This window comes from Quercus robur, chromosome 4 (genome assembly GCF_932294415.1).
Source record: "Quercus robur chromosome 4, dhQueRobu3.1, whole genome shotgun sequence".
In the NCBI taxonomy this organism is placed as follows: domain Eukaryota; kingdom Viridiplantae; phylum Streptophyta; class Magnoliopsida; order Fagales; family Fagaceae; genus Quercus; species Quercus robur.
Genome location: NC_065537.1, coordinates 56,900,558 through 56,924,577, shown reverse-complemented (window position 1 = coordinate 56,924,577; position 24,020 = coordinate 56,900,558). Strand labels below are relative to the sequence as shown.

The 24,020-nt window shown below is 31.2% G+C and overlaps 1 protein-coding gene across 1 annotated transcript; it reads left to right on the top strand.

Moving 5' to 3' along the window:
* Positions 1–20,001: 20,001 nt before the first annotated feature.
* Positions 20,002–21,444, top strand: LOC126723068 (metalloendoproteinase 4-MMP-like). The gene has a single exon (XM_050426304.1). It carries the CDS (start codon positions 20,093–20,095, stop codon positions 21,149–21,151), a length of 1,059 nt encoding a protein of 352 aa, XP_050282261.1. The 5' UTR covers positions 20,002–20,092; the 3' UTR covers positions 21,152–21,444.
* Positions 21,445–24,020: the final 2,576 nt, after the last annotated feature.

Below are 24,020 nucleotides of genomic sequence, written 5' to 3'. Positions count from 1 at the left end.
TACTGTGTCCAGGCCACCAATTGAGAAAGAAAGAAAGAATCCTTTGTTTTGCAAAATTCATAACTATGTCAAGCATTCTACCAAGGACTGTTGGACCCTCCGTAGGCTTTTTCACAATAAATTTAGGGAGAGAACCCTAGAGCTCACTCAAAAGGAACTCGAAGTGCAAAGGAATCCTCTACCCAACCATAATGGAAAAGGAGCAGTGGCTGTAGTGATCCATGGGAACCTGGCAAAAGTAGAAGAAACTGAAGGATTCTTCCATCCAAGCACAATCAGGACCCTTCAGAAGAATCCTAAGTTCAGATCACTATTCAACTAGTTGAGATTTGGGCCAAAAGTAAGAAGGGTAGCCACGGAGTCCCTCATAAATATAGCAGCAGATTCGGGAATGGAATGTTTCACAGCAGAATCCCATGCTAATCAAGCTTATTTGGAGACAACCAATGCAATAACCTTCACTGATGAGGACATGGAGGTTGAGCACCCGAACCATCGCAAGCCCTTCTATCTGATGGCCACCATAAACGGCATTCAAGTCAGGAGAGTATTAGTAAATACAGGGGCATTACTTAACCTCATAACCTTGAGTACCTTGGAAGCCGTGGGTCTGACTGGCAGAAGGATTTTGGGGGCTCCCATGGAGATAATAGGGTTTGGAGGATTAACAGAATCAACTGAGGGATATGTGCAATTGGCCTTGAAGGCGAGCCCAATAGTAGCATTGACCAAATTTCATGTGATCAACTCGAAAATTTCTTACCATGTGTTGTTGGGACACCCATAACTCTATAAACACCGTCTTATTCATTCCACATACCATCAATGTGTTAAAGGGAGATTGAATGAGAGGCCAATAAGGATCTCTGCCAACCATAACCCTTTCAGCCAAGGAGAAGTGAACTTTATGGATACAATGTTTTATAGTGAGCTGGAGCCAGATGATGAGAGCCCCATGCCTAGGACCCCAAGAGCACCTATCCTGGAAGAAGAAGAAGTAAGGAGTTTCTGTGACTTGAGAAACCTTTTGGAAAGAAGAAAAACAAAAGAGGGAGCCCAGCTCCTCAGGTTTCTGGGAATATGCAGTAGTACAGGAAGGAATGTTAATTTATCGTTTATGAAGATGCGCGGGGCTTGAATGCATCATGCAGGAAGATCCCAGACCACCGGATTGCATGGTAGCTCAAGAAGAAATCTCAAAGGATCTAGTTAAGCAGGTGCAAATTTAGCATGAGGAAGAATTAAGAGAGATAGACTTGGGAGCAACAATTTTTATATATACATTATCACTACAAATCGCTGAAATCATGGGATACAGAAAGTAAATGCAAATATGGTCAGATCAAATTAATTACAAATTTAATGCCAATTACAATCAAATCATGACAATATATCCTCCAATATTTGTGCTTGAGATCTTTCCATTTTTACTTTAGTTGACTTCTGGTTTTGTGGCTGATGTTGTGACTGATTCTCATTGTCCAGGAAAAACATTTGCCAACCAAAAATAAAAGAAGCAAAAAAGCTAAGCTAACTACCAAAACAAGAAACGTACCCGAACGGCTAGTGATCAAAGAATATGGGACCTTAGCCTTAGGGACTATTGTAATCATACGGTAACAAAGATGGGACAACTGTTAGATTTTGTGGGGAAAGTCAAATCTTCTCAGGACCCTCAAACCGACAACATGAAATGACCCTTCTTCTTTTTTCTTTTTTCTTTTTTTCTTAACAAAATGAAAAATTTTCAGCCAGTAGAATTTTCTACGGTTGATATTTGATAAACATTGTATATGTAAAATGTTTTACACGATTAAACTCCGCCAAATCTTTGTGGGAGTACAATCAGAGACCACGTGCTTTTTAGGAAAGCATATTTGTTATAATTCGAATCTTTCTATTTTTATCCCTTGAAAATAAGTCTTTTTTTTTTTTTTTTTTTGTGAATTATTCAAAAAATAAGTTACACTCTTAAAAAGTGTCAATTATCACTTCAAAAAAAAAAGTGTCAATTATTAATGATGTTAATTTCGATGGAAATTGATAATGTGCCTCCCCATGCGAAACTTTTTGAATTATATCATGATTTTAAGAATATTTTAGGACACTTTTGATACATTAGAATAATGATTATTTGGTACTAAGAATGAATATTATCAAGAATACAAAATTTTTCACTTATATCCTGATTTGAAAAACTTAGGACACCTATTTTTTTTAATATATTAGAATAATGACTTCTTGAAAATAGGAATGAATATTAGTTTTGTCAAAAAAAGGAATGAATATTAGTAAGAATACAAGAAGTCAATATTAAATCATTATTTATATTCATTTATTTGGTGATAGTAGATGAATAGAATATTTTGCTTTTATTTCACAATTTGGTACAACATGATTAAATGATAGAATGGAATCACATTAGAGTCAAATTTCCCAAAAATCTCTTATAAATTTTTAGAGTCTTACTTAATATCCAATTATATGTGAATAATATCATTGTCATATATTCAAAATTAATATATATATATATATATATATATGTATCCAAAAAGAAAACATTGATTGCTTCCCTGAACATTAGATTTTAACAACTCCGTTTTTAGCATGATGATATAAGAAACAAATTTTTAAAAAAAAATCATGTTTCATAAAAAAGCTAATACATTTTTTTGTAATTTTAATTAATAAATCAGAAAAAGAAGTTTGTAATTTATATCCTTTTTATTAGATTTCATACCATAATAGACGTTAATTATTCTTAATTAAATTAGTGCAACCAATAAATCAAATATTATTTTTTTATTTAAAAAAAAAAAAAAAAAACCTTTACTGATGAGGAGGAGAGGGTCAAAAAATTTCAGCTGAGTGGCAGCGATCCAATGACTATTTTGGGGGATTGTTATTTTTTTTAATAATAACAGGGAGTCATGGACTAGTAAATAATTAATACGGACATTTTGATAAAGAATAATTATTCACATTAATAACAATGCAACCAAACAATTGAATGACTTTTTTTTTTCTTTTTGGTTGGTTATCAAAGAATAATAATTTCATTGTAGAATTTATTCTTTGGCTCAAATTCGATCAGTTTCTAAAGAAATCATACCGGATTCTTGCTTTAAGAAAACATATAGGACCAGCAAATGGAAGAAAGGTGAGTTAAAAAATAAAATGACAGAGTAGATTTGCTTAAGATTTGGGGGATACTCGCAAAATTCCCCCTATCTTGGACCGTCGGTATAGAGAGTTGGAGATTTTATTTTGGTTGAGAAAAGTAGAGAGTTGGAGATTAGGACCACAAGAACTTTCACGGAATGAATCTAATAAAAAGAAAACCGTCGGTATAGAGAGTTGGAGATTTTATTTTGGTTGAGAAAAGTAGAGAGTTGGAGATTAGGACCACAAGAACTTTCATGGAATGAATCTAATAAAAAGAAAATTTTAGGATCTGGATGAAAGAGGCAATGAACGAAAGACACACCTATGAGAGAGAGGGAGAGAGAGTGAGTCGCAGAGCAAACTAGAATTTTTTAATATTTAAATTTTAAATTTTTGTAATTTAAGGCTACAACAAAAACTCACATCCAATAAAAAAAAATATTAAGTGGAGTTATAGCTTAAGGTTCAAGAAGGTTATCATGATCAAGATCCTACACGGGATTAGTGAGAGGGTTCGGGAATCAGATCATAGTTAGGATCGACTCGAGGATCATAAGATCCTACTTTCCGATTAAAAAAATATATTAAAAATTACTTATAATTATAATTCATGATATATATTAAAGAAATATTGAAAAAAGTAATTTTTGACACAAATTAATGAATTTACTAATAAAAAGTAAAATACCAAATACCAAATACATAAATAAAGTTCAAATGAGTAGGTGTAGATGTATTAGGCGAAGTGCCATTGCCACTACCACCAATGTCACCTAAAGACATTATTAGATATGGTGAAACGGGTCAAAATTTGTTGTCTTGAACCTGAATTTTTTGACCTAAAGCAAAGACGAGCTTACTCGTGACTCGACCTGATTTTTTTGCGACTCAAATTGACCCAACCCAACTAACCCGTGAAACGACCCTTTTTAAAAAAAAAAAAAATTGCTAAAAAATATTTAGATTATACCTTAGGTGCTAGGTGCATAAAGCATAAAGCATGGTTAGGTGGCAGCCTACTGCCTAGCCAATAGCCAATAGCCAATAAAAACGGAAGCAAAAGCCTTAGTAACCGTTGGGTGATAGTAAAAAGTCATAGCAAATCCTGTAGCTACTTGTACTAAAAAACAAGTAAGGATAATTCCGCCTAAACAATAAAATATGTTCACTTGGGGAGGGACATATTTACTAGTTATATCATTTGCAATCGCCTGAATCTCAGCCAATAAAAGTCACATGACAAGTTGACAACCCATTTATTAAAAAAAAAAGGTTAAAATGAAAGGAAAACTGAAAACAAGTAAACAAATTTGTTAAAAAGTGCTTTTTAAAAAAGTGGGGGTTTCAAAAAGTGCAGTATGAAATTGGGTTTTTTTAAAAAGTTGAGTATTTGGTAAAAACTGTTAAAAAGTGTTTTTTTAAAAAGTTAAGTATTTGGTTAACGCTTATAAAAATAGCAGTTTGAGTTATAAAATACCAAAAAGGACAATGTATATATAATAGAGTTTATTTCATACTTAAATCAACTAGTTAATAATACTTACTAAAAAAAAAAAAACTACTTAATAATAATAATAAATAAATAAAATTTATTGTAAAAATATTGTTAACTAAAATTTGTTGTAAAAATATTTTAAAGATAGCATTACTCTAATATAATTTATTATTTTTTCATAAGCTTTTTTTTTTTTTTTAAATATTTATTTATGCCCTTGCCCCACACCACACGTATAACCAACCCAACACATTTTTTCTTTTTCCTTTTTTTTTCTTTCCGTTTTTTTCTCAGCCACATTTTCTTCACCTTTTGTCTTCTTTATTTCTCCCTTATCTCTATTTTCCTCTGCATACACTTCTTCACATTTTGTCTTCTTTCAAGTTTCAACAGCTCTCTCTCTAACTCTGTGTTTCACATATTGCATGCTTAACCTAGTACCCACACTTCAATAAAGTGATTTCTGTGAGTCACAGTTTTCTTCTCGTGCATAGCCTTATGGCACATCAAGAATCAAGACCCATTTCGGCACCACCATTTGAGGTAGCTTTTTGATCATTGTGTTGATCAGTAACTCCACGATTCTCATAAAAAATCAAGACCCAATTCACTTCAGCAGTATCCATTGTAGCAAAGAGATGAGATCTAGTTCTAGAACTAAGGACTATAGATAGCATGATTTGCCTTTTGAAACACAGTGAGCAATTTGGGAAATTCATAGTAGCTTTCAACGGTAACATTGATAACGCGTTGTGGCTTTTTGCAAAAGCTCGTGCCTAGCTATCGCACGATATCTTGTGAGTCTTTTGTATTTGGAAAATGGGCTTTTCTAAAACGCATGTTTGCATTTCGTTACCAAACACGCTTTTTGGATTTTCAGCTCGAAAACGTGCATTTTGGCTCCTTAAAGTGGAACCAAACACACACTAAGTTTCTAACACATTAACACTACTTGTCTACTTGCACAAAGTGACAAAACCAGTTGAAGCTACTAAACTAAAATAATAAAAAATAATAAATAAAAAAGTCCAAACAAGCAAACCAAACACCTAATCTTCAAACCACACCTACGCCTCCACTGCTCCACATTTTTTTTTTTTGGTGGGAATGATATTATTAGTGGTGTAAACTTAAAATATATACTTTTTGATGTTCCTTAAGATCTATCTCTCTTTGAAATTGAAATTTGTAATTACAAGCATTTTGAAAGTGAGTTATTAACATTGAAAACATTTTCATCACGAATTTATGACTATAAAGAATTTTAGTCATGCATGCTCAAAACTATTAGAATTTGAAGGATATTAACAAGTGGCATTAGGTGCAATTCATTTCTTTAATTGATTTTATTCATTCTCTCTAAAAAGGTTGGCATGAATTTGTTTTTTGTAATTAAAAAAAAAAGTTTGTTTAAAAAATACGGGTCAACCCGACCCGATCTACAACCCGATTGATCCATTTTTGACTTGCATACCCGATTGACTTGAAACGAACCCGACCCGACCCTACCCGTCCATTTGCCACGTCTAGACATTATCATTGCCTCACTGGAAACAATTTTTCTCATGAGATTAGTTTAGAAAATTAAGTCATCACAATTTACAACAAATAATTATGATGAATTAAGCCATACACTAGCCAGGAACACATTATATCAACTAAAATTTTATTGATCACAATAAAAATTAAGCAACTGAAAGCCAATACATCTCATGAGTAAGCAACTGACAGCGGAATTAGCCAAAAAAAAAAAAAAAAAAACTCAATATTGTTGTCAATGGTCTTTCTCATGGTGGCTTCACTGTCGGATTTCTTAGATTCTTGAACTAGCCTTCAACTCTTTGGTAGTCTAGTCTCCTCTCTTCTTTTATGTCTTTTGTGATTTTTTTTTATTAGGATAAGTCATTAAGGTGATGACTTATGATTGATGTGACCCTTAGGAATTTTTTTTTTCATATATGTTTATTTATTTATATTTTATCAATTTGGGCTAGGATTACTAGGTTAATTTGTTGATTACATTTTTTTTTTCTTTTATCAATTTGGGAAGAAGATTTTTTTTTTATTTTAATTTTCCTCTATATCACAGGATCTTTAGTATTGCTATAGGATCGAGTACTTGTAAGATTCTAAGATCCGAATTAGGATTCCACATGGATTTGACCTTAGTAGAGATGCTAATGAGATTCAAAACGGTTTAGGGATGTAGGATATTAGAATCGTAAAATCTTAAGATCTGGATCAGGATACTGATAACCATAAGTTACAACCAAGTTTATTGCCAAACTTTGTCCTTAAAAGTTATTATTTTGAATATAAGTCAAACTCGAGTTTATTACCTAACAAAATTATATGTTCAAATTTGGTTTATTTTCCTATTAAACAAGTTCAACCTTATTCACAGGCTAATTTGATTAACTTATTCTTTTCTCATATATATTAAACACTAGGACTAATTTTTTTTAACCTTTTACAAATCTATACTTATATCTGTATGCTAAACTATAATTGAAATTATTTTTATTATGTTAATTAGGTAGAATGTTTTTTGTATATAAATTTATAGAAATTGAATTCACCAACATTGTATTGTTAAAAATTGTATAAAAATAAAAATCTTGTGAACTTATTTTCAAACCCACACAATCCATTATCAAGTTTATATAAGTATATTTTAAACATTTACACACACACACACACACACACACACACACACACACACACACACACACATTAATTGAGCCTTATAAAACTCATGAGATTGTTCACAAACACATTATTATGTTTGAGTTTGGCTTATTTAATAGTCGAGTCTAAACTTAAGTGTCAGCTTGGATCATTGCTAAGTAAATGAACATAAACAAGTCTTTATTTTCTAAATAAACGAACATAAACAAGTCTTTATTTTCAAGTCAAGCTCTCATAAGTCATATATGACATGATTCATTTACAATCCTAATTATTTAATCTTCTTTATTTAGTGTTTTTTATTTAACATGTTGAGTCTAAATTAAGCATTGGAGAAACTTAACAAAAACAATGAAAGACTCAGTCTTAGATAATGTAAAAATTAAAATTCTAAAATAATATTTCTTTTATTAAACAAACTCACAACTTAAACTCAACAGCCAAACTTAACCAAATAAGGGAGTAAAAAAAAAATTAAAAAGGAGAAATATTATTCTAGTAGAATGGGTTCAAAAATAAAACTAATTGCCCAGATGACCTCTTAAAATTTTCTTCATGTAAAAATATATACATGAAGAAAATTTTAAAATTTTTGTTGGCAATAGTCCCCAAGGCAAAAGGGTGGTTTTGCCCCTACCTCTTAGTGTTCTAAACAATTTACTTAAATTTAAAGGGGTTGCTATTGTAATCTCTCTCTCTCTCATGTTATTTAAATGAATCAAATCAATGGATATGATTATGATAAAAAAAAAAAAAAAAAAGATGAATCAATTGAGAAAAATGAGACAAAAATCAATATTTAACTTGATAAATATTCCTTAAATATTAATATCAAAGCAAGCATTTAGATTATGATTATGGCCTGATCTAAGCCTAGACCTAAGGTGCCACTTGGCCCAAAAATTTGTAAAAGGTCTCAAAAGTCCCCATTACATAAACAAAAAGCCTTTAAAATTGTACCAAAATGTTTCAAAATCATGGAATGATAATTATTTAAAAAAAAAAAAAGAGAAATATAGAAGGATTATGCATTCTTTCAACTACCTTAAAGAAGGCCCCAAAATAATAAACCAATATAAATCTAACCCTATTGAAATTTTAATCTGTTTCACATATATATATATATATATATATATAAAATAGTTGAATAAGTAATATTTATTTTTAATTTAAATATTAAAAAATTAAAATGTATCATTTTAGACCTCAAAATATATAAAAATATATCTTAATCGAGATTATAGATTATAGATGTACTAGCAAATTTAAGTGTAAGCTAAAGGTTATGTCATGGAAACTCCAGACTATTTCGATTGTTGTTTTAGTTCTCTAATTAAGATGATACAAAATAAAATTTGATTTTTATTTTATTTTATAGGGGGATAGTAAAAGAAGGAGAATGGAGATGTGAAGATAGAATCACATAAATAAAACATCACAAAAAAGATGTCATTACCATGAAACCATCACTTAAAACCCTTTTTAGTTGATATTAATTTGATAAACTGCATTTTTATCTTCAAAATAAAGTAAATCCAAAAATTGATATATAAATAAATAAATAAGTGCATATTGAAATACTTTTTATGTACAAAAAAGAAAAAAAAGAAAAAAAAAGGTTTCAATAAGAAGAAGTGCAGATTTATCTTTCATTTGAATCAAGTATGTAATGTAACACAGACTGTAAAGTAGTTGATACAGTCATAAATTAGGGTAGGCCAAAAAAATGGGTTCCACCGAAAGATATCTCTCCAAATACAGCGAAGATTGACCAAGATTGGCTGATTGTGACCACTCTTCTTTCCTTTCTTTTTTAGATGGTCTGAATTATTGTGGAAAAAAATGGTAGGTATTCCTGTAATTATAAGTGCTACATGAGAAATTAAATTATTCAGAGAAAAAAAAAAAAAAAAAGTGCTGCTGTTACATTTACAGGGCACTGACTTTAATCTTCTGACATGAACTTTAGCTTGAAGCAAATCACATTTAATAACAAAGGAACAGAGACTAAAATTAGCAAAAATGCCCTGTCTACAATCATATACAACCCTTTTTGCTTGCGGTAAAACGGTAAATACAAATCATTAGGTACCTCTTTTAGATTGAAAATGTATTTATACAAACACTGTGCCCAAAATAAAACCCTTTTTAAAAAACTAAGTAAAAGAAAGTAATAATTTAAGCTGTTTTCTCAAAAAAAAAAAAAAAAAAAAATCTCTGGTGTCTGCTTTTTTCTAAAAAAAAAAAAATCTGGTCTCTGCCATGCAGAGAAAAGAGCATATTACTTGACTGACATTGATGGTACTTGTCAATGTTATTGACATTTTGGAAATTTGGTAAAATAAAAGATCTATAACTAAAGCAGTCTTTTCAATCTGCCAGAAATTACAAAAACAATATATAAACAATAAAAACAAATGGTATTGTGAATGATATTATATTTCCAATGATCTTCAAATCAGATGGGATTTCTTTTTCATTTATTATTTTTTTTAGAGAACTTTCTTTCACAAAACTAACCTCTGAAGGTTCAAATAACATGTAGTATTAGATTTTTTTTTAAAATATTTATCAAAAACACTAAAATATGTCTTTTGAACTGTAAAGTTCTTGGTCCATACATTAATATTTTTTTAAGAATCTATTAGTTTTTCAATATAGTAACAATGTGAACAAGTTAATGCTGAAATAGGCAAGGAATATCATTATTATTATTATTATTATTATTATTATTTTTTTTTTTTTGGGTAAATATGCAAATTTTAAAGAAAAGCGTACATGTTTGAAGTTTGAACATCCCTGAACACAGGTTTGTCATAAATATGTATGTATGGCTAATGGCTCAAACTCAACACTCTGATCCAACAAAATACAAATCAGATCAGAGTCTTTCTCAGTTGATTATATCACCAACAAAAAAAAAATCAGATCTGTTGGGCATCCAAAGATGTGGGACCCAATCGAGTGAATGAAAATTTCTGACACTGTGGTATTTATTTATGGTCCACCGTCTGATGTTGCTGGTGGTGCTATCTTGTCGTACATGCCCCAAAAGAAACTTTTAATTAATAGTTCTGCAGAGAAACGTTAACAATTTTCACAGCAAACAAACAAGTTCATACAAAGCAGGGAGCGAGATAAGAAGGAATTCTCGACTTTGTACTGGATAACTGGGTGTTTGACACGTGTACATAACAAACTTTGATTCCCAAACAGTCTCTCATTCACTCGTACTAAAACCAACAGAGTCGGGTAACTGTGACACATTGTGAAGAATAAGACTACATTGTTTCTTTTAATGAAACACAAAGAAGATTGCAAAAGAGATGAAGAAGCATGGGGAGAAGGAGGGGACCAATACCCATCTTCAATTCTACGTCTTCTCTCTTTTCTCTAGGGGACCATTTTCAATTTGCATGTAGGAGTTTTCTTTAGGTCCTAAACTTTGCATAAAGATGAGTTTGTCTTCACTTAATTGTACTTCCAAGTGCTGACACTTTTTAACTCCTAACTCTATATCTACAAGTGTCTAAATACTCTTATTTTTTGCTCTAAACTTTATTCAAGTGGTCCTAATTATTGTTACACACATCTAATTACACACTACCGTACATAGTTTATGAAGAATAGTGTTTTGAAAATATAATTTCAATTATAATTGTGACGTGATAAAATTGTGTTTTAAAAACATGAGTTTAATTATGTGTCCAATACACAATGTGTAACTATCATTATTCTAAAAAGTAGATATTCATATTCTTACAATCAAACAAATCCAAAAGGTAAAGTTTTGAGTGCATGTGCGAGTTCAATTATTGTGGTTGTCATAGGCAAGTTAAAATTTAAGTAAAGTATATTTTACTTTTACATTTTTAAGTTTTGATAAATTATCATTTTGGTTACTAATATTTATTTTTATCATTTCAGTCTTTACACTTAATACTTATGGTTTATTTGGATTAAGAGATAGGGAGGGGGAGTAGAGTAGAGTTGCCTCAAACTTAACAAATTTTTAGCCAACTCTACTCTACTTTCTTCCCCTCCCTCTCAATCTAAACATGTCTTTAAGGTTCTTGTCAAATTAGTCCATTCTTTTATATATATATATATATATATATATATATGTCCATAAAAATGTCACTAAACACGTGGCATGAGATCATATTTTATTAGACTTAACGGCACTTTTATAAACAATAATACTGAATGGAATGATCAACTTAATAAAAATTTTAAAGTTTAAAGACAAATAATTATAAATAAAATTAAGAGAAAAACATTATAATTCATCCTAACTTAAGGGTGTAATTTGGATTTTTACCTTAGTTAATGCCATGACTATGAGTTCCCATTTCATAATTTCTGTTAGTAATATATTCTCTATTACAACTGAAAAATTTTAGTTACTAATATTATACAAAATTCAATCATTAAAGTAATGAACCCCATGACCATGTCTCATGAAAATTTATTTTATTTAGTGACACATGAAAATCTAGATTATATATCAAGATTTTTTCTATATTAATGTTGCTTAAAGTGGTGGCATTTGCTCCTTCAGTCATTGCCAAAATGGTATGAGTGTGAAATTGATTTGAGATGGAGGCCCCATTTCGTCTCAAAACACAGCAAACTTTTCCTTATTATTATTATTATTATTTTTTCCGTAACACACTCTTCTAATCACTGAATTGACATGACACTATCACCAGACAGAAAATAAAGACAACAAGGTCTTGTAGCAATTTAAAATAAAAATATATATTATGACAGAATTCTACAGTTTCTCAGGTTTTTGGACCAAGCTTTTCTGACTGTGTCAGGATTTCAAATAAATATAAGAGGATAAAGAAGCTTCTTCTATTCAATTGATATTCCAGATATTTTTCTCAACGAGAACTTATTAGGAGAGATATTAATAAATAAAGGGAAAATGTTAACACAGAAATTATTTTTAAAAATATTTTATTGAAATAATGATAAAATAATAAATATTATCAACAATTTTTTTATATTGTTTATAAAAATGATATAAATTTTTTTTATTATATTTATTAATTATTACTTTAAAAATATTCATTGACATGACCCTTAAATAATTCATAAACTCTCTTATGCTTGGGCCATAGAAGTTCCAATGTTGCTACACCTTTTACTTGTCAAAACAATATATATATATATATATATATTTATATAAAATAAAGTATATTCCACTTCATTATTTTATAATTTTTTTAATGCTCCCATAATAGTGATTAAGATTATCTTGATAAAACCTCTGTAAAATAAAATTGAGAAAGTTTAAAATTATGGTAAGAGATTACCCACAAAGATTATCCCTTTTTTTTTTTTTTTTGTGAGAAGGGAAATTTGCAAGAAATATATGTAGTTTCAGAAGGTTGTTCCATCAAGCTGAGTCAAGATGGGGGCCATTTCCCACTAACATTGTATCTCTTTCTCTGCGAGCTCTTTAATAAATCTGGGTCCTGATTTCTCTGAATCAATGGATCTGAATTCTGAGCCGAATTTGTTCGTGGGCCCCATCTTCTAATCTCTCCCCGCTGTCAGCCCACAAACGAAACCCCTCAATAATTTCACTCTTTTAATCATTTGTATTTCGTACCACCTACTCCCAAACTCTAAACCACACAAACAAAAACACAAAAAAAAAAAAAAAAAAAAAACCACCATACAACCATCTATATGAAGAGGTATATCATGTATGGGCTAAATGCATCTCTCCTGTTATTGCGGGTAGATCTCACACATCAGTGAGACCTATTTGTATGAGAAAGAGATTACATATAACCGAAATATGGTATAATTTTCCTATCTATAGAAGCTTGGTCTTGTCACTAGCTTATACATACTCTCTCTCTCTCTCTCTCTCTCTCTCTCTCTTTTTATTTTTTAATTTTTCCTTTTCATCTCTCTTGACCGGGATCGTAAGATACAAGATTTTGAGGGGTCGAATTTTGATTGGATGGTCAGGATTCGTTTCAATTGAAGAGATGAGTTGAAGAGCCTGTGATAGATGGGATTCATTGTGATTGGTAGACCCTGAAGTTCCCTGCATAGTTTCTATTTGATAATTCAATAATTGGAGGAGGCGAGATTTAAATCTAAACATCTTCTTTGTTGAAAATATCAATGAGTGCCGGTTAAGCTACCGTCAGAGTCTTTGGCCACCCTATACATTCAATCCAAAAGGGCATTATTTTATTGCTTTGCACATGATTGTGTTGGGCTGTGATGTTGATTTTGACATTGATCTTTGAAATTCCAGTGTTTTTGTTGCAACTGATATGACCCTGTTCTGTGTGGAAGACTTTGACAATGCTCAATATTGTGCAAGGTTTTTTCTACCATCCTAATGAAAATTCTTTCTTTTTCTTTAAGTAATATATCTATCAAAGCTGCGATCATAATTTCCACAATATTCGTATAGACAAGACTAGATCCCAAATCTTTTTCTAATATATGGCTAATAAGAATCATTAATTATTATAATTATAATTATTATTATTATTATTATCACCATTGAACTCTAGATAGTAAATTCAAATTCTACGTTTTAGACAACCATATAAAAAAGAAAAGGGCTTCTCCAGTGATTAAACTTTACCTTAAATTCAAATAGCCTGGGCTTTTCCCCTTGCAGATGGAGAAGGTTTGGGCCCAAATAGGCTGTTGTAGTCACTGGTCAGTGTTTTTGTCTTTAGAAATTTTTTATTAATAAAAAGTAAAAATCCAAAAAAAGTTCCATTGAGTTAGGTTCAATTTATAACTATGTGATTATTAAATTAATTAATTAATAAAAAAAATTGATCTTGTGTCATTTTAAGTAATGTTATGGTACTCAATACCTTTTAATTAGATGCAAATTTTGATAAATCTATCATTAGATTATATTATTTTCTTCATGCTTCCAAAAATTTCAATAGGATTAGAGATTAATAATTATGTCATTTATCAAAATTTTCAATTTCAAGCTTTTATATTTTTAAATTATGCAAAAAAAAAGAAGATAATTTTCTAGATCAAATAATAAAATACTATCCGAATGACATAAAATTTTGCAAGCAGGTTGATAACATAGATAACATGTAATCCAATAATAGAATTTTTAAAATTTTAATCCAATAAAAAATTATTAAGAGGCGCAAGTGTGTAACACAAAGGAAACCGAGCTAACTTGTGGAAATTCAACCTTTGTACGTTAATCGTAGTAGTAAAGAAAGACGATAGTTACTGTTTTCATTTGTTTTCTGGCCCATATTGGTCTTAATATATTGGGCCAAATTTATAGGTTACACAGATTGGGTTAAAGTTATGGACTCCACACCCAAAAAGAAAAAAGAAAAAAGCAAGCTAAACATTAATGAATAAATTGTTATGTATTCGGGTGAAACCAATTTAAAAAGGTGAACTTTGCTAAGAGTCTTACGAAGACATTCCGTGTTACATAAACTTACCACATCGTATTCATATTTTCACTTTGAATACAATTGGGTGAAATAAGGAAAGGATAGAAGTGTGAAAGATATATATATATATATATATATATATATATATATATAGAGAGAGAGAGAGAGAGAGAGAGAGAGAGAGGACTTTAGCCTTATTGGCACATACATTAAAAAAAAGAAGAAGACATTTTGTGTTACACAAACTTACCACATCGTATTCATATTTTCTCTTTGAATACAATTGGATGAAATAAGGAAATGATAGAAGTGTGAAAGATATGTATATCAACCCTCTATGAAGGTCCGGGGATTGACCCATCTATCTTATGAATCATATCAATTTACAAGAGTTCTCATGAACACATGAACAATTACATATTTTTTGTGTGATTGTGATTGTTTATTAACTTACCACATCGTATTCATATTTTCTCTTTGAATACAATTGGATGAAATAAGGAAATGATAGAAGTGTGAAAGATATGTATATCAACCCTCTATGAAGGTCCGGGGATTGACCCATCTATCTTATGAATCATATCAATTTACAAGAGTTCTCATGAACACATGAACAATTACATATTTTTTGTGTGATTGTGATTGTTTATTAAAAAATGCTAGATCTGCAAACTATTGATGTGGTTAGTGGAAATTAATAAATGAAAAAGTAATGTTAGTAGTGGGTTCAAATGAAAACCAATAAAAATTGGCTATAACAATAATTTGTAAAAATGTTGTAAAATAGTTTGTGTTTGTAATATTTTTTTTTTGAAATTGGCAATTAAGTCGTCTGGGTTTAAACAACATTTTTTTCAATTTTTTTTTTCTTCCACATATCGTTAGATGGGTGTGGTGGTGGTAGTTCCATATATAGAATCATAGATAACTCCTCAAGACAATTCACATGAGTTGAATCCTAAAAATTCATATTCATAGCTATCAGTTTAAGATTTAAAAAGAAAAAAAAAAATCCCACTAAATTTATTCTCAATTTCTCTAAGACATTCTTTGAACGGTTCAAAATCATTTTTATTTTTCAAATTTTGATAAAATATCTATTTCCAAAGTAAAATCCTTAAAATTCATAAAGTTCAGTTTGAATTTTTTTAGCCTTGGCATTAAGAGAACTAAGGTGCAGTTTGGATAGCACGTCCACGTTCACGTTTTCAACTTTGTGCGTTTTCAGAAATTTTTTTTTTTCAGAGCTGGTTTTGTTGACTTTTCAACTGTGAACAGTGCACTTGTGCACTGTTCACGGACTCACAAACTCCACTTTTTATCAACTTTTTCATTAAAAATGGGTCCCACAGCATTATTCACACATTTAAAAATTATTTTGCTACAGTATTTTCAGTTTTCAGTTTCAGCAAAATAAGTTCTATCCAAACAGACCCTAAGACATTTTGTTATTTATACCTCAATCTGTTCACCTCAACTCGTATGTGTGGGTTAAGCATATTTTGGCACAAGTCACTTAAGCTAAATAACACCATCAATTATAAAATAATACAACCTTTCTCTCCTTATCAATGTGATTTAGGGTGTGTTTGGTTGGGCTGAAAACAGGGAGAATGGAAAATAGGGAGAGGAAAATAGGATTGAAAATGTTGTTTTCCACTATTTGGTTGGAGAAGGAAAATAGGGGAGACAGAAAACAGGAGAGAAAGTTTTCTCCCCTAGGCCCACTGTTTTTAGGGTGTGTTTGATTGGGGTGAAAACAAGGAGGATGGAAAATAGAGAGAGGAAAATAGGGGAGACAGAAAACAGGGGAGGAAGTTTTCTCTCCTAGGCCCACTTTTTTTATCCTCCCAAATCGGGAGGAAAATGTGGAGAGAAAAGTGCTGTGAAAGCATTTTTACACAAATACCCAATTGCTACCATGTTGCTGACCACGTTGCCCAGTTGTTGACCACGTTGCTAAGAATATGTAATACACTATTGTAATTTTTACATTATAATATGTAATACACTATTGTAAAGTTTCCCAGTTGTTGACCACGTTTTTCTTACATTATAATTTTTAATGAGTTTTTTAATGCAAGTACACTATTGTAATTTTTACATTATAATAATAAAAATAATAATATAAATTTATATGTATGATGTGGTAAATTTTATATTATTTAATGAGTATAAATAAATATATTTCTTACCTATTATGTAACAAGTGTATAATAGTTAATTTATATAAACTACATTTTCTATCATTCCATTTTTCTTTTCAACCAAATAAAAGAGTTTTCCACCCTCCTACTTTTCTATAAAAACTTCATTTCAATTTAGTGGATTTGTTTCCTTGGGGTTAGTGGATAAACCCCCCCCCCCCCCCCTTTTTTTTTCCTTTAGTGTTGCCATTGGTTTTTCATGTCGTAATCATATTGTTGTGTTATTTATTTTTCACAATTTATTGTTGTTGGCAATATTGTTTATATGATTTGATTAACCCTAAGTTGATTTTAGTTTCATAATTGGTTAGTTAATCAACTTTGGCCTAATTCCTCATAAAATCAACATTAGAGTCTAAATTTATACCAACAAAGTTGTAACCTTACCAAATAACTAAAATAGACTAGCAAATAAGTTGAAACAAACAGATTCGTTCTTTACTTATTAGAATGCCAAGAAAAATTTAATAAGACATCAACATAGTTCAAAAGAAATTATTTTGCACATTTGGTGTAGTATATTTTCTTCTCACATAAATGTGGGTCTTAAAAATTAAAATTGTAGCACCTTTGAGTACTCTTAAGCAAACTCTCTAAAAAATTATTAAATACTTTCGAAGTGCAATTAATTAAAGTGGTAATACAAAAAATTTAAAGCTTAAAAGGTTATGTGAAAAAATTAAATTTTGTATCAAGTGGCTTTTTTCGTTTGGTATGGAGTTCTATCTATGTATCATAAATATAGGAAATCACATCATTTTTTTTTTTTTGGAGGTGGGGGTGGTTCCCAATGACACTCATTTGGTTCATACCTATTTATGGAAAGTTGTACTAATAAAAATGGGCCGAAATCATTAAAAAATCATATTGTAAATCAAGAGTAATTCTTAGATACTTCAAGAGCATGGAGAATAGTGCTTCTTCCTTTCACATTCATGGTGGGGTTTGTTCATTAAATTCATAGTGTGGTTCACCATGAATGTAAGAGAAGGGAGCACCATTTCACTACACTCCAAGACTACTTAAGAATTTTCCGTAAATCAAATACAGCCCAAACAAATAAATTGCAATTGACCAAAAAAAAGTTCCAAATAAATATATGGGACGTTGTAAAATAAAAATCCTTTTGCTGTGTATGCTTTCCCTTTTTAATGGAAGACATCCATTTCAATCAATCAGCTTGTATACCAAGCTAGGCAAAGCATTATCTGTTTGGATAACATGAAAATTTCGGGTACCGTTAGTGAAGTTGATAAAATGACCTTTCTTGAAAAGAAATATATGATAAACAATAGGATATATATATATATATATATATATATATATATGGATACTTTGGGAAATTTCTGATAGAAATCAAGCAAGCAACTATAATATGTAGTCCCCAGACATGGTAGTTGTTAATTTATGACTTTCCTACTTCCCAGCAGGGTTGAACATTGAGTCTTCTACACGCCCAGCAAGCACTATTGTTCATGACTTACTCAGAGCCAATGAGATACATTGAGTCATCCTCACTCCTATTATATATATAATACACAGAGGAGAAAGTTAAAACCAAAATGATATATCTCAACAACCACAAGTACTTGCTTCTGGTGGTTATAGCCTTTCTCACACACACACAAAATAAATAAAATAAAATGATATCTGTAATTTCTTGAGGTACACACTTTTCAAATGATCAACCATTTCATAAATTTCCATTGATATATATAAAAATGTTAAGCCGATGTCCATTGCATAGTATTAGTATACGTGTGACATTGATGTATAAAAATTAACTCATTATTAACTTAGCTTATTCCTTCTAGTAATAGTAATAATAATAACAATAACAAATTCTTAATCCACTTCATATTTGGCCTAAGCTCATGTCCCCTACTAGCTAGAATAATGTTGTTTGAATTCCCTACTCCTAACTTAGAATGACATGATATATATACAGTATTTGTAACTCTGTTTTTTTAGGTATAATATTATATTCTTACCAACTTTCAATAAATGAAAGTACATTTTCTGCAAAAATTTAATCCAAAAAGCACAAGCCCACTAATCCTGAATATATATTGGAAGTACAAGTTAAAATTAGTTAAATAAAAATTGATCATGGGTACAATTATAAACTGAGTTTTTGAGGTTTAAAAAAAAGGTTTGACTAAGCTATATTGAAGAAAAATTGAAACCTTAAAAGTTGCAACTAAAAGATAGATTGGCTTCATTTACAAGATAAGCTCAAGCAACTGAAAATGAAATAATAACAAAGTTGATGTATATGAGGTTGGGAGTTGGGACTAGTTTATCCTTCGGTTAATGTAAACGTCAAGCTTCACACTAATTTATGGATAGGATATAAGTCACAACCGTGACCAGAAAAAACGTAAAAAGCAGTGATTCACTCACCAATTATCATCATCATTTTCAGGCCTACCTGACTCAGAATCTAACAATTGAAAGAGAACCATTAGGCAGATTCTTCTAAAATTCCCATTACATCACTATCATAATTCACACCCTTTAATCATTACCATGTCATACATTTTCAAACTCTAATCCTCTCCTAACGTTTTCTTTTCTACCCTGCTTATTACACATGTTCATAATATTTTTACAATAAATTATAGGTAATTAATTATTATTGATCGTTCTAATTTAAATCTACTATTAAAATTATTATTTTTTATCTACTAAATCTGCCACGTATGATTTGTTATGAAAATATTATAAATATATCATTTTTTATGTGTATTACACACTTTATTAGATACTGTTTTCATAACTGCATGATTTTAGTCCATATCATTTTTCATGTTTATTATATTGTATTACATACTGTTTTCATGACAGGCTTGATTTCAGTTATTAAAACACACAATATATATGTAAGTAACATACCTTTCACCTTAAAAAATGTGGTCAATGTGTATAACATTATGAATATTGTGTATGTATAGAGTGGTCATTAACAACTATTCACGAATATTTTCCCTTTCTTATATATCCAAAAGAAAAGGAAAATTTTATTAACTTCACATTTATAAATTGGACCTTTGCTTTTCAATAAAGCTCCCTCCATATTTTTCCAAACCTTCAAACCAAGCAAACTGCCAATGTTTCTCTCATTCAGTAACTCTCTCATCTCTCTCTTCTTCTTCATCTTCATCCTCGGCTTGCCGCCATGCATTCCCGCCAGAAAAACACCCGGTTTCCCTTTGAATAGTCATGTTACTTTACAAAGCTATAACAGCAAAAGCTTTCTTGACGCTTCAATAGGCAGCCAAGTAATCGGCATATCGGAAATCAAAAAACACTTGCATCGTTTCGGTTACTTCCATTTTCGAGACGATACTTTCACTGATAACGTTTTCGATGCCCGGTTCCAATCGGCTCTCACACTCTACCAAGAAAAACTCGGCCTCCCCATTACCGGTAAGCTCGATATCGCCACCGTTTCTCAAATACTCACCCCGAGATGCGGCGTGCCCGATATCCACCACAACAAGCTGCATGGGACAAAACATTACGTGTATTTCCCCGGAAAACCTCGGTGGTCTCGCCAAATGCCGATGATGCTCACCTACGCGTTCTCGCCGGAGTACATGATCCACAACTTGACCATATCGGAGATAAGGGTCGCATTTAAACACGCATTTCGGAAATGGGCTTCGGTCATTCCCGTGAGTTTCACTGAAACTGATGATTATGGCTTCGCCGACATAAAAATAGGGTTCTACAATGGCGACCATGGCGACGGAGAGCCATTTGATGGGGTTCTCGGGATTTTAGCACACTCATTTTCGCCTGAAAGTGGTAGGTTTCACCTTGATGCGGCGGAGACATGGGCGGTGGATTTTGAGAAGGAGAAATCGAATGTGGCGATGGATTTGGAATCGGTGGCGACCCATGAGATTGGCCATTTGTTAGGGTTGGGACATAGCTCGGTTACAGAGGCTGTAATGTACCCTAGTTTAATGCCTAGGGATCAGAAGTTGGAATTGACAATGGATGATATAGAAGGAGTGCAAGCTTTGTATGGATCAAACCCTAATTTTAGGTTTAGTTCTATGTTAGAGTCTGATATTTCTACAAACCATGGTGTTGGTTTGAGAAATACTAGGTCATATAATGAGTGGGTTACTTTGTTTTTGATTCTTTGTTTGTGCATGTAATTTTGCATGAACACTGTTTTTCTTTTTTGTTTTTTTTTGGGGGTGTTGTGGAGGAAAATTCCTGTGGGGTAGGAAACAGGGTACAGAAGATAAGGACTAATATTGGGGCTCTTCAAGTTCAGATAGGAAACAAAGAGGTAGTCACAAAGCCCAAATCTATGGGGGTGCTTATAATGACTGCCCTTTAACTATAGCTTTGAAGTTTGAAATAGTTTTAGGGTTCATGATTTGATGAGTTCAATTCTGTGAGATTACAATATTCTTTCTTTAATTTGAATTCTTGCTTGCACACACTTTGTTAAGATTATAGAAAGAAAACAAAGTTAAATGAGAATTATCTTATTAATTTGTGCCAATTATTATTGTGCATGATACAGTTAATCAGTACCTTATATTTCATTCCTCTAGAGCATATGTGTAAAATTTTATTAAGACTACAGGTACAAAACAAAATTACTTGGTTTACTGCTAAAACCAAATTATTTATTTCTTTAAGAATAGTAGATTACAGGTACAAAACAAAATTAATTGTTTTAAGGATAAAATTTAGGTATAATTTCTTATTACAATTGAGGAATTGTATCTAAGTTTTATTCGTATTTTATTGATTGGACCAATTTGGTTTGATAGGATCTTGTGATTCATTACTTACCGTTAAATTAGTTAATTAGAGTTTAAAATCTGCCCTGACTATTGAAAGAAAGCATCAATAAAATCATAAATATGTAAGCAACCAATCTGAAACAAAAATCAAGGTCGAGAAATTATAAGGTCCTTATAGTGGGCAAATGACGTGATCCACCGTTCCACTAAAAAACTCTTACCTATATAAAATTATTGTGTTAGAAATTTTTTAAAAATAAAAATTGATTACTGACTCAGTAATTTTAAACAAATGAGAATCTTTTAATGAAATGGTAGACAAATACTACGTGTTAAGGTATAATTTTCCTTCTTTTCTATCCAATTTGGAATTTTAACATTATGCTATGACAGACTTTGGTTGCTTTATCAAAACCTTTAGGCACAACCGCGTGGTTTTCTAGACTATAAACATTTGATTTGTTAATCATCTTTTCTGTATTGGGTTGGGTGTGCACTGTGGAGGAAACGAAAGCTTTTGGTTAGCTTTTAGAAGCTAATTAATGACTATGTTAACAAAGAAACTCGAAATCCAACAACAATGTGAAAACTTTATTATTTCGTGTCTTTATTACTAGAACTGACTCAACAAATCAGAGACCATTCACCAGTAAAAGAGAGCAAATGGCACATCACCATCAAGTTGGGTGATATGATATCATGTGGCACACCAACTGGGTTAGTTGTGTACCCAATTCACGGAGATTCTAGCCTTTTGCCCTTAATTTTGAAAAAAATTAGCAATATGTCCCTTTTTCGAAACTATATAGGGATATGCCCTTGTTTCGATACTCGATTACTTTAAAATCGAGTTTCATTAAAATACTCGATCCGTAGAAAATCGAGTTATTTCACATAAAACTAAAAAAAAAAAAAAAAAAGCATAGAACTCGATTTTAGGGAAGTCGAGTTCCAAAACGCCGCCATAGGGCTTTAAAACGTCACTATAGGGCTTAAAAACGCCACTATAGGGCCCCTTGAACTTGGTATGGGGACTTATAAAAATTTTTTGCAGGAAAACGCCGCTATAGGGCTTAAAAACGTCACTATAGGGCTTAAAAACGTCACTATAGGGCCTAAAAAAAATCACTATAGGGCACCCAAAACAAAGCGATTATAATTATAAAAAATTTTGCAGAAAAACGCCGCTATAAAGCCTTAAAACGTCACTATAGGGCTTAAAAACGCCACTATAGGGCATCGTGAATATGGGCCAATCACACTTCTAAAAATATTTGCAGGAAAACGCCGCTATAGGGCTTTAAAACGTCACTATAGTGCTTAAAAACGCTACTATAGGGCTCCCTGAATATAGAGCAATCACACTTAGAAAAATTTTTTTTGCATGGAACTCGATTTCCTGACACTCGAGTTCCATGGAAATTTTTTTTTTTTTTATATATTTTTTTAAGTTTGATCGGGCATAACTCGATTTTCTACAAATCGAGTATTTAATTGAACTCGATTTTAGGATAATCGAGTATCGAAACAGGGGCACGCTCCTATATAGTTTGCAAATAGGGGCATGTTGCTAATTTTTTTCAAAATTAGGGGTAAAATGCCAGAATCCTCCCCAATTCACGCTGTAGAAGAGTTTCCTCTGAAACTGGTTTTATTGGAGAGTGCTTGGTTGGCGGTGAAAATAGGGAGGATGAAAAATATTATTTTTCACTTTTTGATTAAGAAAAGAAAATAGGAGAGACATAAAATAGGGAAGAAAGTTTTCCCTCCTATGCCCACTTTTTTTATTCTCCCAAATTGAGAGGAAAATCAGAAGGGAAAAGTGATGAGAAATGCATTTTACACAACTACCCCCATTTTATTACACTCACATACCCCTCTCATTTTCCCACTATTATATAACAAGAACATAATAGTTAATTTAACGAGTGCCCTTAGGGTACTGGTTAAGAATCTATTTTAGGAAAGTTTTAATATCACTTTTATGAGAAATGAAAAAAACTATCAAAATATTAATTATTTTTTTCTTTTCCCATAAAAATTTTCTTTAAGTGGATTCTTAACCAGTACCCTAAGGGCACTCGTTAGCATTTCCCATTTATATAAACTACATTTTCCATCCTCCCCTTTTTCTCTCCAATTAAACAAATAAGTTTTCCACCCTTCCAACCAAACACACATGAGAAAAAAACCAAATCTTTTCTATCCTCTTACTTTTCCATTCTCTCACTAATTTTTCATCCTCCCACTTTTCCACTCCTCCAAC